Source organism: Amblyomma americanum, chromosome 4, assembly GCF_052857255.1.
Source record: "Amblyomma americanum isolate KBUSLIRL-KWMA chromosome 4, ASM5285725v1, whole genome shotgun sequence".
Lineage (NCBI taxonomy): Eukaryota > Metazoa > Arthropoda > Arachnida > Ixodida > Ixodidae > Amblyomma > Amblyomma americanum.
Window position 1 is genome coordinate 13,254,813 of NC_135500.1, and position 16,468 is coordinate 13,271,280.

General features: G+C 46.4%; 1 protein-coding gene across 3 annotated transcripts in view; it reads left to right on the top strand.

The window, feature by feature from the left end:
* Positions 1-16,468, top strand: part of LOC144127801 (DENN domain-containing protein 2D-like) — a 352,039-nt gene that overhangs the window by 291,880 nt on the left and 43,691 nt on the right. For all 3 annotated transcript variants that reach the window (XM_077660720.1, XM_077660718.1, XM_077660719.1), the window contains one exon: positions 6,439-6,563. In XM_077660720.1, the coding sequence (XP_077516846.1) occupies positions 6,439-6,563 (125 nt within the window). The remainder of the gene's footprint in view (positions 1-6,438; positions 6,564-16,468) is intronic.

Consider the following 16,468-nt stretch of genomic DNA (forward strand, 5'->3'; position numbering starts at 1 on the left):
CCGCCGATGGATGCCTTCAGCGTGCGGCGGCGGTAGCTTTCATTTTGGCAGCTGCTAGACTGCACCGCTAGTGGCCAGAAATCACAGCGTCTGCGTTTGCGTCGCGTTTCACGTCACTCCATCGTGTGACGTCATAAGAGTTCTCCGTGACGTCAAAAGAGTTCTCGAGTTTGAATCGGAGCGGCGGGAAAAACTTTTTCAACTTGGAATCCAAATTTCTTTGAAATAAATGCATCTTCCGGTCGCGGACAAGCGGCAACAAAGCCATGAAATGCCGAACTATCAGATTTTGGTAACAAAAAGAAATTGATAGAGTTCTCGTCAGTGCCCTTTTAATGCAGCCGAGCACACACCGGGCATACGAAAACAAACTGTGTTCTTTATTGCCGCGCTTCCAACCATATATATATATATATATATATAAAGCAGCTCCGGGCCCTGGGTCCCTAGATGCTTATTCTAGTTGAGGGGCAGTGCCTTCTACATCTCCCCTCTTAAGAACCAATTCAGCCCCCAACACAATGTTTTTACAAGTCTAGCCTAACTGGTGGCACGACTCGCCTGCCGTACCTAGTCACTTGCACTGGGCCTGTGAGGTGGTTGGATGGTCCAAGTGGAGATGCCCTTGTTTTTAAGGACGTAGTCGCACTTTGCTGTGAACTTACCGGTGGTTGCTGTTGATGATGTGGTGCTTAGTGTCTTCCCCACGAACTGCTTCTTCTGGGCATTGTGGTTCTTCTGGTTGGAACAGGACCAAGTTGCACTGGTTGCGTTGTAGGAGTGCTCCCTCCTCTGTTTCAACTGTGAAACACCTTGAACGCTGTGAAGTTCTGAGAACTGTTGCCTTGGCCCTTCCTGGTTGCATCTACACCCGGGCATCATCTCGGAGTGTTAGGCGGTCTCTTGTGCGATGTCGCCGATTGAAGTTGGCTGCCTGTTTTTTCTTGTAGCATGCATCTTTGTCACTCACATCTTGTTGCGCTGCTTTTGCTGGCAGCATTTGCTGCTCCTTCTTGGGCAGCCTTGTTCGGAGTCTTCTGCCCATCAGAAGTTGTGCAGGGCTAAACCCTGTGACGCCCACTCCATCTCTGTAGTTCCAAAGAGCCAGGTAAGGGTCTGCTGCCTTGCGGAACAAGCTCTTCACAGCGTGCACCATCCTCACCCTTAGACTGTGGACGTGTTCAAGGCCATATGAAGGCGTAAAGTGCGCAAATTCCTATGAATGGAATGGAGGCCCCTTGTCAGATCACAGCACTTTGGGGATGCCACGCTGTGAGAAGATGCTTTTCATGATTTCGATGACTCGGCAGGCTGTTGTGTTCAGGATGACCACCGCGAGGTAGCAGGAGCCCACTACAAGAAGCAAAGTCTGTGCCAGCCACTTGCCAAGGATGATGTGGAAATGGCTCTGCTGGATTCCCCCCGACATGAGGTACACTGCTCACACTTAGAGACCTTGACGTCTGAACCAATGCCAGGACCTGCATCTATTGATGCCTTGATAACCTTCATAATCAGCACCAATACGCTTGACCGTCAGGCAACTGGCACAACCATGCGCACACCTTTTAGGAGAAGGTCATTGCAGACCGAGAGCTCATCAATGATAGCTGCATACTTTGCAAGACGCAACGGAAGCTTGTCTTTCCTTGGGAAGCCTGTTACTTCTGCAGCCTCTTGCAAGACCTCTGTGACAAACACTTTGATTGTGTCCACAGGATGAAGAGTATCGGCTAGCTCTGTAGGGACAAGTGGCAATGTGTCAGCTGTGGCAAGCAGCTTTCCTGAGACGTACCACATGTTATAGTACTGACATGCCATCACTTTTAGTCGCAAACGCTGGATGCGAGGTTGCAATGCTTCCAGGCCTGGTTGTCCGAATGGTGAGACTAGTGGTTGATGATCTGTTTCAACTTCAAAAAGTAGGCCGCGAATAAACTCTTCAAACCTCTGAATGGCCCACACAACTGCTGAGGCCTCCTTTTCGGTTTGACTGTACCTTTGCTGTGTTGTTGTCAAGGGCTGTGAAGCAAATGAAACAGGACGCCAGTCTTCTGAAGGTTGCATTTGTAGAAGGACAGCACCCAAGCCGAAGGAGCTTGCGTCAGCGCAGACATTTGTTGGGTAAGCAGGATAGTACTGCGTCATGCAACAGTCAGAGGTGAGCATGTCTTTCACTGCAGCAAATGCAGACTCTTGTTCATGAGACCATGTCCATCTAGCGTTCTTTCCCGGAAGAGCCCTGATAGGGGCTGTGGCTTTTGAGGCGTGTGGGAGAAAACGGCCCAGGTGATTGACCATGCCCAACAGTCCACTCACACCAGCTACGTCTGTGGGCAAACTCATGTCCTTCACTACCTTAAACTTGTTGAGGTCTGGGCAGATGCCTTGTGCCGACGCATTATCCCCAAGGAAGGAAACTTCTGTCTGGCAAAAACAGTGCTTTTCCTTATTCAAGGTGATTGCAGCTTGAGAAAGGCTTGTGAGGACTTCTTGAAGGTGAGTGTCATGTTCTTCCAAAGAACGGCAGAGAGAGCCAGGACATCGTCAGTCATGCAGACCGTGCCTTCAAGACCTTCCAGAATTGTAGACATTTGCTTTTGAAAAAATTCTGGTGCTGATGTGATGCTGAAAAGGGAACAGCACAAACACAGGACGAAGAGAGGAACGTACAACACAGGCCTGTGTTGTACGTTCCTCTCTTTGTCCTGTGTTTGCGCTGTTGCCTTTTCAGCAATGTTAAACCAGCTAGCCCGCAAATCTGACAAAACAGTAACTCCTGAAAGGCGTGACGAAGGTTGTGAGCTCCTGCAATTCTTCCCCAAGTTTGACTTGATAAAAACCAGACGTTGCATCCAGTTTTGTGAATATCTTTGCATCTCCCAGAAGGCCAAGGACTTGGTCCACAGTTGCTAGATCGTAGTGTTCCCGCAAGATGGCTCTGTTCAACTTTGTGAGGTTGAGGCACAGCCTGTGGCCCCCGAAAGCTTTAGGGACGACCACAATGCCTGCGTACTATTGCGTTGGCTTGTCTACCTTGCGTTTTACTCCCTGTTGTTCCAGCTTTTGAAGCTCTGTCTTAAAAACTTCTCGAAGTGGAATAAAGATGCGTCGTGGCACACTGAGGCAATCGGGCACCACACACGGCTGAAGGCGCATCTTGTACCCTTGTGAAAGAGTGCCGAGTCCTTTGAACAGATTATTAGATGGCTTGACAGAGACATTGTCCAGTGCCGGAAAGCCCAATAGCGGTACCAACAGGGTCTTAACAGCATACAAGTGTTGAACGACGGACTTGCCTTTCCATGGCAAAGACGATGTGAAAAATCCCAGGCTGTGTTAATAAGTGTCGTGTGTCCTTTTCTCTTTGTCTTAACCCTTTGACGCAGTTTACCCTTTTGATTTATTGAGAGGCTGTTCTCCCGGGCCCAAGTGGATGCTGTCGACTCTGTCTAGGACTTGTGGATGGTTTGGGAACGTATTTGAAATGGCAGAAACTTCTGCACCCAAGTCGACCTCTGTTTAGCCGTCAACTGGGATATCGACGTATCTGGCGTTGCCTGAGCGGTGAACTGTATCCAGCTGGATTGCTGACATCCTGGCTTCTCTTGTTTCCCGAGCATGACAAACATCCGCAAAATGAACTTCTTGCTGGGCTAGTTAGTTTTGGTTCATTGTGATTTATTTAGGGCGCAAAGACAGGACGAAGATAGAAAAACACAGGAGGTGCCTCGTCCTGTGTTTTTCTACCTTCATCCTGCCTTTGCGCCCTAAATAATTGGAAAATGGCCTTTTTTCTTGAAGTAGTTGCGCTGTACGTCGCGCTGGATTCCGAGCAGGCATGTGGGGCGCGACTGCAGAAATCAGACGAATTCTGGCTGGCGGCTTTCTGCTTTGCTGCCGTCGTCTCGGCTGGAGCCGACAGTACTTGGCCGCGTCGAGGTTCAGTGCCCCTGGTGCTGTAGCCTGTGCCCCCAGCTTACTCCTCTGTTTTTTGGCGTCTTCCGCTTGTCTTGCTTGAATTCACACCTCCTTGAGGCTCAGCTCAGGGTTCCTGCAGAGCTTATCGGCGAGCGAGGAATCCCACAGTCCCACTATGAAATGGTCACGGACAAGACGTTCTTCAACTTTAGCGGAAGAGTAGTTGCACCTTTTACACAGCTTACAGAGTTCCTCGTAGTAGCTGTCCACGGTTTCACCCGGTTGCTGTCCTTGTCGATGAAACTGCGGTAACTTGTAAACTTCATCGACGGGGTGAACGAAATGTGCCTTGAACTTATTGGCTATGGCCATGTAGTCATTCAGAGATCTGTCTGGGTCGAAAGTCACAAGAAGCGAACGAGCCTCCGGGCCCATGCAATACAGCAGAGTCCCAACTTGGAACATCTTGCGGTGCTTGGTGGAGGCCTGAAGCGAACGCATAGTCATCGAATAGACTTAACCATGTCGGCCAGGATCTAGCATTTTCAAAGTCAAACCGTTCTGGCTGGCGCAAGGAAAGACCTGCCCATGATGTGGTTGCCAGAGCGAGCGCAGCGGCCGGTTGCTGCGAATCCTTTTCCAAGGGCATGGCAGCTACTGAGTGTCGCGGCTGTGACATCTATGCAAATGACTCGCGCGCAGTAAGCCAGCCGACGATGACGAGCGTGGGCGAGCCAGATGCTAGCAATGACGCAGTTGCTTGCCTGGAGGATGAGGTCTCGCAGTTGCAGGCAGGAGGGGCGTCGTCTGTGACGGAGACCAAGCGCTTCGTCACACGTGCACCGTGTGCAGCGTTGATGCGTTGATGCAGCCGAGCACACTCCGGGCGCACGAAACCAAACTGTGTTCTTGACTGCTTGACTGCCATGCTTCCAACCATATATATATATATATAAAACAGCTTTCAGGACAGGGTTCCTACATGCCTATACTGGTTGAGGGGCACCGCCCTCTACAGAAACAAAGGGATCTGATGGAAGCTGTTGGGCAAGGTGTCCTGAACTTCATGTCCAGAGGGTGAACTGCATTATCGGAACGTGTGAAATGGGAATCCTTCACGGGCTGCGGCATTACCACTTGCCTGGATGGCAGCGAGGACGGAGTGCTCCATCAGCGCTTAACGGGAATGGGATCACCATCTGTGCCATAGGATCTCGGGGCCTTTACCAGCGAGTGCCTGAACCTCATGTTTTGCTCGGAGTTCAAAGAGTTGTTCAACGGAGTCAGTGTCAAAGATTTGCTTTACTGCAATCTGCCAGTTCTTCATATCTTCTAATGAACTATTCAAGTTTGTCCTCTCGTATTTGCTGTGTTTACGCAGTACCAAGCCCCCCCCCCCCCCCCCTCTCCCGTGGCCGCCATCTTGAATATAATGATCAGTCGTTGGACCAAGTAAGGGCCCATTCCACCACGTGGCTGTTCTGGATTTTCACGCCTGGACGTGGCAAGCACTTATCCCTCAGTATTTCGCAGATTATCTTCAAATTTATCTGGGCATTTGCTTGGTTTTTACGGTTCTTATGCTCCCATCAGTGTGTTGACACACAACACACATGACATGGGGGACTGTCCTTCTTTCCAATCATCATCATGACATGCCCAAAATTATGGCTGCCTTATTCCTGCAAATTTCTTGACCTTATCCACCCACTCCACTCTGTAAGGATCATCGATTGTCTTCCCCGTGACATTTCCTCTTGGTATCTTCCTTATTGTTGGCAGCTGCACTTCCTTTGCTTTTGTTAGTCCAGCTCCTTTGAAAGTTTACAAGATCACAAATCGATTTCAGAAAATTAAGGAGCCTTGCACAGTCAAACATAGTGATCCACTTGTTGCATGTTCATCTAAGGTAGTGTATGAAATTCTCTTGTCTTGTGGATCCAGTTACAGTGCTCAAACCGGCTGGTGCATAAATGAAAAATTAATGCAGCATAGTGCAAGGGGAACCTCTCTGTGCATTGTCACAAATGTGGAATAATGAATGAAGACCCTTGTAAACCTTTGTTCAAAGCATGCAGGATACGAGCTATGCAGATTTGATTAGAAAAGTCGGCACATCATGTGTCAGCACACCGTTTATTTCGCTGACTTTCAAAGAATCAAAATGTGGCCGCCTGATGTCGGCATTTTTGGTTCGATGACGTCATGAAGGAAGGTATATAACATCATGCAGTTGTGCCAATAAACAGTTAGTTGGAAGTGAACTCTTGTGTTGTCTGCGTCTTTCTCTGCCTTTGTTCATGTGCACTCGTGCATGATCTGAAATGCTCAGAAGAGCTGGGGTTGAGAGTGAAGCCAGATTCTAATGAAAACTTGTTGCGTTTTTGTTTCTTTCACTCCCTGAGAGCATAGCATTGATGCTTGCTTGAGCACTTGTGTGCATTGCACTTTTAACACTGCATGCATCGGAAACCCTGAACGCAGCATTGGTGCCTCCTTTTGCACTTGCCCTTGCAGACCCGACAGGCCAAGTGCGGGACATGATGATCACGGAAGCCTTTGTGCGCCTCTTTGTGGAGTTGGTGGGACACTGCGACCAACACATCAGCCTGTCAGATGACCTGCGAGAGTCCTCCTTCCAGGTGAGGGAGGGGCAACCAGTGTCTTGCATTTTACTTATTTGTCTAGCAGGCGTTATCACAATGGACAGGGGTTGATTGGTGATATTCACATAATCAAAGCTATGCTGCGGTGCAAACTAGTCTTATAATTCGGACTGCCGCCGCAATCCCGCTAAACACCCATGCAAGTCTATGGCTCTGGAAGCTCGTTTATTTGGGTGCCACGAGGCTCTGTCAGGGGCGCCATGCCGAGATATGATACACTCGACAGGTGACCATCTAGATATTTGTCCACAGGCCTAAACTGCACATTACACTTTTGCCCACACCCCTCTGATATGCGCGCAAAGGCAGACATGTTGATAGTTGTCAGGTTTCCACCGATAGGCCTATAGAAAGCGACGTAGTTTCTAGCCCCATAATTTCGTTTCCGGAGCTTCAGCGCCACCTTGTGGCGGCTATTGGCTACACATATCAGCCAAGGCGTTTTGACGATTGCTGATCTTTTTTTTCTTTTTTCGAAGGCGTCTTGCTGCTCCAGTGCCAATGCATGCTTCCCTCGCCTCTGTGGTATTTTTTTTCCTCCAGTGTGCCAAAACTCCGTGCTCGTCACATGCTGTTTTGTGCAGTGAAGCCTCCTCACATACAACACAAAGAAGCTGCTGTTTTGGACACTGAAAGAAGCAGCAGAGACCCTCGCTGTTGGGGAGCAGCTCGCGTGCACAAATTAAAACATTTGATGGAACTGTGAGAAATCGCTGTTAAGGCATCACAATTGAAATTTAAAATTAGTTTCTGGCGAAAGGAAATGACGCCTGAGGGGCGCCTTAAGGAAGGCATAATGGAGGGAGCGAAAAAAGACAAGAAGAAAGAGGTGTCACAGTGGAGGGCTCCAGAATAATTTCAGAATAATTTCGCCACTGACAACCCACAGCACATGGGCAAAGGTTTACGCTGAACCTGGGTACTCTGGATCAGTAGCCGAACGCCCTAACCACTGAGCCACCGCGGCCCATGTTTCACTTTCACACGGACGGTTTTCGCCAGGTTTTGAGGGGCCATTTGGAGCCGCCTCAGACTGGAACCGCCTCCTCTCCCACGTTGCTGTTAACACCTGCCCATCATCCTTCAATGCCAACATTGTATCGGGATAAAATGTAACAAAGCTTTTGATTACTCCACCCCTTATGTAATACCCCAAAAGGGCTCTTAAGGTAAATAAATGAAATGAAATGTCGAATTATCTAATGGCCCCTTAAAACTGGCAAAAACCATCCGTGTGAAAGTGAAACATGGGCTCGTGTAAAGAAAGAGGTGCAAAAGGTTACAGTACAGGCGCGTGGACAAGTAGCTTGAAGGGGGTGACCAGTGCAATGGCTCGGCAGAGGTGCGCAGATGTGTGGTTCATTGTCACTTGGCAGCAGTGGCTGTGCCGAGCGGTTCACTAAATCTACGCATCTTATACACAGGGCACCACCGGCTTTCCCGGTGGCTCTGGGTCTGCATCTTCGGCAGGTCACCGTTGCACGTGCTGCATCTCTTTGACTATCGCACGTTTCGTCGCTCATCTATAAAATGTCGTGGCCTCCAGTGTGACCTCAGCGAGCCGTGGACCAGGATTGGCTGCCTGAAAGATGCGCCGACTACGAAAGGAACTGTGTCTCACAGCTGATCGTCACTTGGCAGCAGCGGCTGTGCCGACCGGTTCACTAAATCTACGCATCTTATACACAGGATACCACCGGCTTTTTCAGTGGCTTTGGGTCTGCATCTTCGGCAGGTCACCGTTGCACGTGCCGCATCTCTTTGACTATCGCACGTTTCGTCACTCATCTATAAAATGCCGTGGCCTCCAGTGTGACCTCAGCGAGCCGTGGACCAGGATTGGCTGCCTGAAAGAGGCGCCGACTACAAAAGGAACTGCGTCTCACAGCTGATCGTCACTTGGCAGCAGCAGCTGTGCTAACCGGTTCACTAAATCTGCGCATCTTACACACAGGTTTGTGCAATCATTTGTAGCCAATTTTTAATTCTTTTTCCTGCCACTGCTGCCAAGCTCTTGTGCAAGTGTTTGCTAAGCTGCTAATTTGGAATGCCTTCTGAAGTGACAAAACTGTTGAAAGATATTCAGCATGAAATGCGAGATATGTGCAGTGCACTAGGGGAATAGCTTCGAAAAGAATATAAAGACCTGGAAAAATCCGTAGATTTCTTTAGCGAACAGTTTGATGCTATGGCTGAGTGCAGTGCACAATTAGAAAAGGAAAACTCAGCGCTAAAGAAAGAAAATGCCGCGCTATCACAGGAATGCAAAGGGCTGAAACAACTATCTGACCTTGAAGACCGGGTGACAAACCCAGAATAGTACTCAAGGAACCGGAACATTGAGATTAAAGGCATTCCAGTCAGCGACGACGAGAGCCTACCTTCAATCTTGAGCAAACTAGGAGACGTCATAAGTGAACCCATTTCTGATTCCGATGTAGACATTTGCCATCGTTTGCCAAAGAAAGACAAAGGATGCCCTACCATTGTCGTGCACTTCCGCTCTCATGCGAAACGGGAAGCGGTGATTGAAAAGGCGAGGAAAAAATCGAATTTCAACCTCTGATTTTGGTTACCAGATTGCTGATGGTTCTCCCCCGGTATTTATTAACACCTTGCCCTGCCTTGAAGAAACTTCTTGGACAAGTTAAGCGAAAGAAGGAAAAAGAATGGAAGTATGCATGGACAAAGGGCGGCAAAATTTTCGCGCGCAAGATAGACACGTCGAATGTACTGCGCATATCTTGCGTTGCGGACATCGATAAGATGAAATGAGGAACTAAGAATCCGAGCATTTTGCCATGTGCCATTCACATCAATGGCTAGTAAATCGCTCAACCCTGCGGATGTGAAATTTATCATCAAAAGCCGTGCACATCTTTCTTTCTGTTAAACAGTCAGTCACCGCGCAATAAGTATGATGAGCTGTGTGCCTTGTTTTCATCTTTTGGCTTTCCATTTGATGTTATTATGCTTTGTGAAACATGGTACTGACACGAACATGAAGTAATACAGATCCCGGATTACACAAGACAGTACTTAAATCACTCAGTTAGGAACGGTGGAGGAGTACTTTTCATGGCCAGAGAAAATTTTCAGTGATAAAATCGACGACTTTACGGCAGTTACAGCGGACCTTGAAATTTTGATTGTCAATCATAACAAAAGCATATTTTCTGTTTTATACCGCCCTCCAGGCGGGAACATGGCAAATTTTTTTACACATATAGAAAACTCCTTATCCTGGATAAATGAAAACAGGTATGAACTCGTCTTGGGCGGCGATATAAATATTAACATGTTGAACGAAACACAGCTACGTGCTGATTTCAGTCGAATGTCAGAAGTTAATGCATGTTTTAACACAATTACTGCTTCAACTCGCATTAGCAACGACTGTGAAAGTTAGCTTGATGTTTTTATTACAAACATTGAATCACGAACTATTAACTCCGGAGTAATCAGCGCTCATATTAGTGATCATTTGACGGTATTTCTTCTCTTGGAATCGTATGTCTCGGGTAAAGAGCCGAAGCAGTGTTCCCCATTGACTATTCAAGATATTAATCCAGCTACACTTGAGGAGTTCCGCACAAAAATATCCAAAATTAACTGGCTCGACGTGTACAATCAGTCTGATGTAGATGCCGCGTATGAGTCATTTCTGTGTCTATTCAAAAAGACTTACTCAGAATCTTTTCACCCTAAAACACTGAAGCCTAAAAAAGCTAGAAAACCTGGGATAACCAATACACTCCTGAAACTAATAAAAAAAAAAGATACTCTATTCAAACGTTTTTTGGACACGAGACACATACCATCTATCCAAATTTAAGAAATTTCGAAATAAGTTAACTGCAACTCTCAGACAAGCCAAGAAAGATTACATTCATAGGTTGTTTAATCCTGAAGCTATAAAGCGAACGGACATCACGGGGAGAAACCTTAGCACAGTGCTTAACATTGGACGTCAGCATTCGGAGGGTGTACGAGAATTGATACTTAATGGGGAACTTTCATCAGGCGTGCATTTAGCAAACGCTTTTAATAATTATTTTGTGTCCCTTGTGAATAGTTAGCACGATCCGCGCTCCGCAGAGTACCTCAATTCCAGAAATTGTGATAGTGCTTTTCTACATCCAACTAGCATCGAAGAAATTTATCTCACGTTCTCGACTCTGTGAAACAGTAAAAGCTGCAATATTGATGACCTGCAAATACACCCCGCAAAACATGTTTTAGATCTGATATGCCCAGTTCTTGAGCATGTGTTTAATTTGCGCTTTGTAAACGGTATATTTCCCAAGCACATGCAGCTCGCAAAGGTTACAGTGTTCTTCAAAGCCGGCGATAAAAATGACCTGTCTAACCACAGACCAATATCCATTTTGCCTGTATTTTCAAAATGCCTAGAAAAACTAATAACACTGAGAATGACCGCTTTCTGCGAAAAACACAATATTATTACTAACAGTCAGTTCGGTTTCCGAAAGGGTCGCTCGACAGAGTTAGCTCTACTAACACAAAAGGAACTAATACTACAAGTATTTGAGCAAAATTTAGTGACACTAGATGTTTTCATTGATATTTCAAAGGCGTTTGACAATTAATCACACTACTCTGCTAACAAAACTTGAAATTTACGGTTTCAGGAGCCCATTCCTTAGCTTAATCAAAAGCTACCTGCAGTTCAGGCATCAGAGAATTTCAATAAATAACTGTCTTTCAGATAACTTACCCATTCATTCTGGTGTGCCTCAAGGAAGCACTCTTGGACCTTTGAAATTTAATACCCCTGCCCAATTCATCATATATGCTGATGACAGTAGTCTGTGTTTTACATCTGGTTGTGCAAGGGACCTGTTGGCTCTTGGGAACGCTGCTTTAAGTGAACTTAATTGACGGAGTTCATTGAATTCACTGTCTATAAATAAAAACAAGACAAAGGCTGTACTTTTTCAGCCTAAAAACAAAAATGTCCACATTGACGTCCTTTTGCAAATCGGTTCCTCGATTATCAACTCTGTGCCATCCATTTAGTGCCTCGGGGTAGTATTTCAAGAGAACTTACTTTGGAATCTTTATACAGACTCAGTTGCTAACAAAATCGCTTGTGTTGTGGGAATCTACGAAACTTTGATTTTTTCTTCCCTTGAGCATGAAAAAACTGCTTTATAACTCTCTCTTCCTGTCCCATCTGAATTACTGTCTTTTAGTCTGGGGAAACACCACGATGTCTAACATCACAAAACTTTTTCTATTGCAGAATTGCAGAAGAAAGCAGTGCGCGCTATCGCTAATTCTTCATATAACGCTCATATGCAGCCTCTTTTCAGCGCCCTTAACTTACAACCGGTCACCTCCATATATCGTAGTATTTTACTCAAGCATTTCACTACTGCGAAAAAAACAGAACACCAAATTTTTCGACCATTTATCTTTATTGACAATTAATTCGAACATTTACAACACACATCACAGAGAAACATGGTACGTTCCTAAAGCGCACACTAACTACGGTCAACAAATGTTACGCCACACACTGCCATCTCTGTTAGACTCATTAGAAACTCAATAGACACCTATCTGTCCTTTTAATGGTCTCATTGTGGATTCCTTTTTTTTTTGGCTTTGCTGTAGTATACACTGATGCCATGAATGCTTAACCTGTATGTATTTCTGTTATAGAATGTTCACCGACGCTTTTTTTTCGTTTATCCATTATAGTATCTTTGTGTTCTCTTTATTGTGTATAGTGGCATTTCTGTAGGGGGTACAGACCCTGTCAAGCCGAATACATTTGGCTTTTTGTTTGTACTCCCGTCATCTGTACATGTATAGATGCAAATAAAATTGAATTGAATTAAACTAAAAAATGGCTGAGTGAGCTGTAGTAAAATTTACGAAAAAGAGACAGGGTTACGATGCAACGACGGCAAGAAAGACTTCGTGTGGTTTCAGGGATGACACACTCAATTCATATGAATATTGGGAGTGAATAAAACGGGCGGCACAATTTTGGACGGGTTCAAGTGCATCAATTAGATATGCTTGGTGGGGGCTCGAAATGGGAGATGCATATTTTAATTTTGGCCTTACGTATGATGTACAGTTAAACCTCGATTTAACGAAGTCGGTAAAATTGGCAGTTCACTTCGTAATATTGAAATTTTGCAACATCGAAATTCGCTTCCTAGCATGATAAGAATCTGCCAAAAACGCGCGGGAGATAACTCACAGGAAAAGCCTTTATTTGCGATTAAAATGCTTATTCTGCCCTTCGCTAGCAGCAACGGCGTTTCATGCATCTTATGTCGCGAGCCGGCCCAGCATGTCTATTGTGTTGACCACCTCGTGGGTGATGGGAACGACGCACTCATCTCGAGTTTTGGTTTTTCTGTCATCATCGTCCTTTTGTAAATGCCCAAAGCACACCGCAGATATGACGTTGCATTCCGCCGCTGTCCCTGCTGCGACCTTGTGGCCGTCGACTGCGGCCTCGCGACGGGCCATGCTGTCAAACCGCTCCGTCCCTTGCATTTTCCTTACTCTTCCGTCTTTCTTCATGTCGGCGAGAACGAGGAGAGTGTCTTCCATTCGCCAACCAATGAAGAGAAATCAGGCCAACCCCGCTTCTCGTTTTCTGCCATAAGCGAGTATTTTTGCACATACGTGCATCGTCTGTGTTAGAAGTGAGGTTGTCAGGCGTGATGCGAGAGATGGGCTATATAGCTGATGGGTGGGCCAACGGTACTGACCTTCCAGTCCTTTTAAAAGCTTTGAGAATCCGTAAACGGGATAAATGCGATGCGCTGACTTCGAGCACAAGCAGGGCGTCACAATCGGCGCCGATTCGCCGATTTTGGACAAGGTAGCGAGAGCTGTGGGCTGTCCTGCCAGGCTGCCAAGGCTGCGCAGACGCTCGCGCTAGCCTCGCCCGTACTGCCCCAGATGACACGGCCGGCGGCGCGCTTACTACTATGTTCGTCGTTGTATTTACGTCTGCCGTGCGCTTTCTATGTGAGAGCAGTACGGTGCCCATATTATGGACACGCCGCGATGGTCGTTTGCCTGTTACGGGATTCCCACGTGACTTGTCCCTCACACTTAGTCTCTCTATTTGCAATAACTAGGTACTGTCGCTCACAGAAGTCTAGCATCAACTTCCCGTTACAATCTATGTATCAGTCCAGATCCTCGATCTGGCCATTCATGTCACCCAGCAGAATAATATCAGCACCTTCTCCAAACTGCTTTATATCGTCATTGAGACACTTAACTAGTTCCTTGTTCTCTTGCCTGCATTTGTTTCCTGTCCCTAAGTAAACTACCCCTGGCCATGACCTTTTACTGGCAATTGTACCCGATACCCAGACTTGTTCTTTGCAAGTTGGCTTTATTCTTTGCCAACTTGTTCCTTGATGTATCAGCATACCTACTCCTCCTCCCTTCCTCTCCATTGTTGTTCTGTTGCTCCCTTCCCAGACGTAGCCATCAATAAAAGGTGGGTCTTCTAGATCCCAGAGATGTGTCTCGCATAGCGCGTATACACCTTCTTCTTCATCCTTTAACTGCTGTTCTATTTCTAACCATTTTGCTATCTTTCTACCCCCATGCATGTTTATGTAACTGATCCTGGTGTTTTTTCTTTTCATAGTGTTCTCTTTTTGTAATTTCTTTTTTGTAGTTTTCTTCCTGGACGCTCTAATGGACATTTTGTTGGGCTCAGCCACCATTGTTACACTTTCTACTTTGCTTCTAACTACCCCTACGCCATGAGCCTCAGTGGACCCCATAAAAAAGCTACTGCCCGGCCTGCCAGGTGCCACCCGATCTCGGCTCCTAGCCTTCCACTAAAATGGATGCCAACTCGTGTAAAGCCTCCGCCAAAGCTTGCTCTATGCACTTCCCTTTTTATGTCTGCCACTTCAAAGCCTTTCTGCAGGCTTAACTTCCTTATCTCTTGATTAACAGTCACAACATGCTTTTCAGCCTCTTCACTCCATCCTTGCACTTCCAGCACTGTGCACACAACTATCTGCACTTGCTGTGCTATTGTTGCCGATCTTGTGCTATTAGCTGACGATCAGGCAGTACCAAACACGTCCCTTAATAATATCAACACATGGTGTATTCGAAGGGGCATGAAACTTAACTTTGAAAAGACTGTCCTACTACGTGTTACAATAAAACTTAATCCATTCATATGCTCTTTTTTTCTGGGCTCTGGAGAAATTACTCAAGTAAACGAATATAAATATCTCGATGTTACTTTAACAAACAACTAAGCTGGAACACTCATATTTCTAACACTTGCTCCTCTGCCTTACGTAAACTTTGTTTGTTGCACCATAAACTAAAAGATACACCACTTGAGGTTAAGAGACTGGCATATGAAACCTTTATAAGGACTAAATTGGAATATGCGTGCATTGTATGGGATCCGTATACTGTCACTTAACATAAAAGCACTTGAGTGGATCCAAAGGAAAGCTGTGCGATTCATGTTTTCACAATATAATCGAACTGCTTCAGTCTCAGCAATAATGCAGTCGAATTTAATGCCAACCCTTCAGTCCTGGCACAAGTTTCTTCGGTTCAAATTCTTACTTTTGTTATTTAACCGTAAACTTGGAATAAATTCTTCACCTTATCTTATACTACAGAACACCAGACGAACTCGACACTCCCACCCTCTTTCTCTTTTTGACCCCGTACTTTGCAAAGACTACCGTATTTGCACGCATAATTTGCGCCCTCGCATAATTTGCGCACCCTTAACTTATCACCCGGGTTTACAAAAGTTTTACTCGCATATTTTACGCACCGCGCTGAGCTAAACCACCATCATGCACGCAGGCTCTACCCTATGGCTCTACGCAGTAGCATTCGGCTGTTCCGCGTGTTTGTTCGGAAGGGTTTTTGAATCTTTTGTGCACTGGGCATTCATGGTGGTGTCAGGGGCGGCTGTTACAATTGCGGCGGCACCAGCGGCATCACCACTCGGAACAGCCAGCAGCGCTTCCGGGGAGGACCGGCAGCTGATAGAAGAGCCAATGCCGCTGTTTGTTTAGCTGTTGCATGTGACTCGACTGCCGGCTACGCTTTTCTTGGTGGCTCTGACGGCTTGTGTTCAGTTGTGTCTTGTGATGGAATATCACAACTATACGACAAGTTTAAAAGTGCTTGTCACCGCCTTATCACGGCGCGGAGCGGCAAAGGCAGCAAGAATAACCGCGTGCGCACAAGTTTCTCCATAGACAACAATCGTTGTAACTCAGAAGTACTTGTATTTGGGCGTGTTGGTTCATATCTTTTCAGGAGGACAAAGGGGCGCAACAAAAACACACGGACATAGAAGTAGACAGGGACGAGCGCTTACTATCAACAGGCTTTATTTGACGTAGACCGTTAATATACTTTCGCCTACCCAAGCGCCACTGTGCGAATCACAAGCACGTGGGTAACAGAAAACACCAAAAGAAATCGAAAGGTAGGCGATTACAGAAATCTATCTAAGAAAACCGTTTCAGATCGGCGAAGCATTACAGACGAATCACTGATGCAGTTATCTCCTTTTTTTCTGATGTAATAGGCTTCCACCAGTTCCCGTTCAATCTGATCGCGGCTTCTCAACAATACTCTACAGTCCGATAATCGGGGAAAACAGGCGACCTTAGTCTTCTTAGTGCATTCTTGGCAATGGTCCGGGAGATGGGAGCCTGTCTTCTTTAAAGAATTTTTGTGCTCCAGAAGGCGCTGGTTGAGGCAGCGTCCAGTTTGCCCAACGTAAACCTTCCCGCAAGTGAGCGGGAACTCATACACAACTCCTTTTTTGCAGGTTACGTGGGGCTTACGGTGTTTTACGCCACACTCTTGCC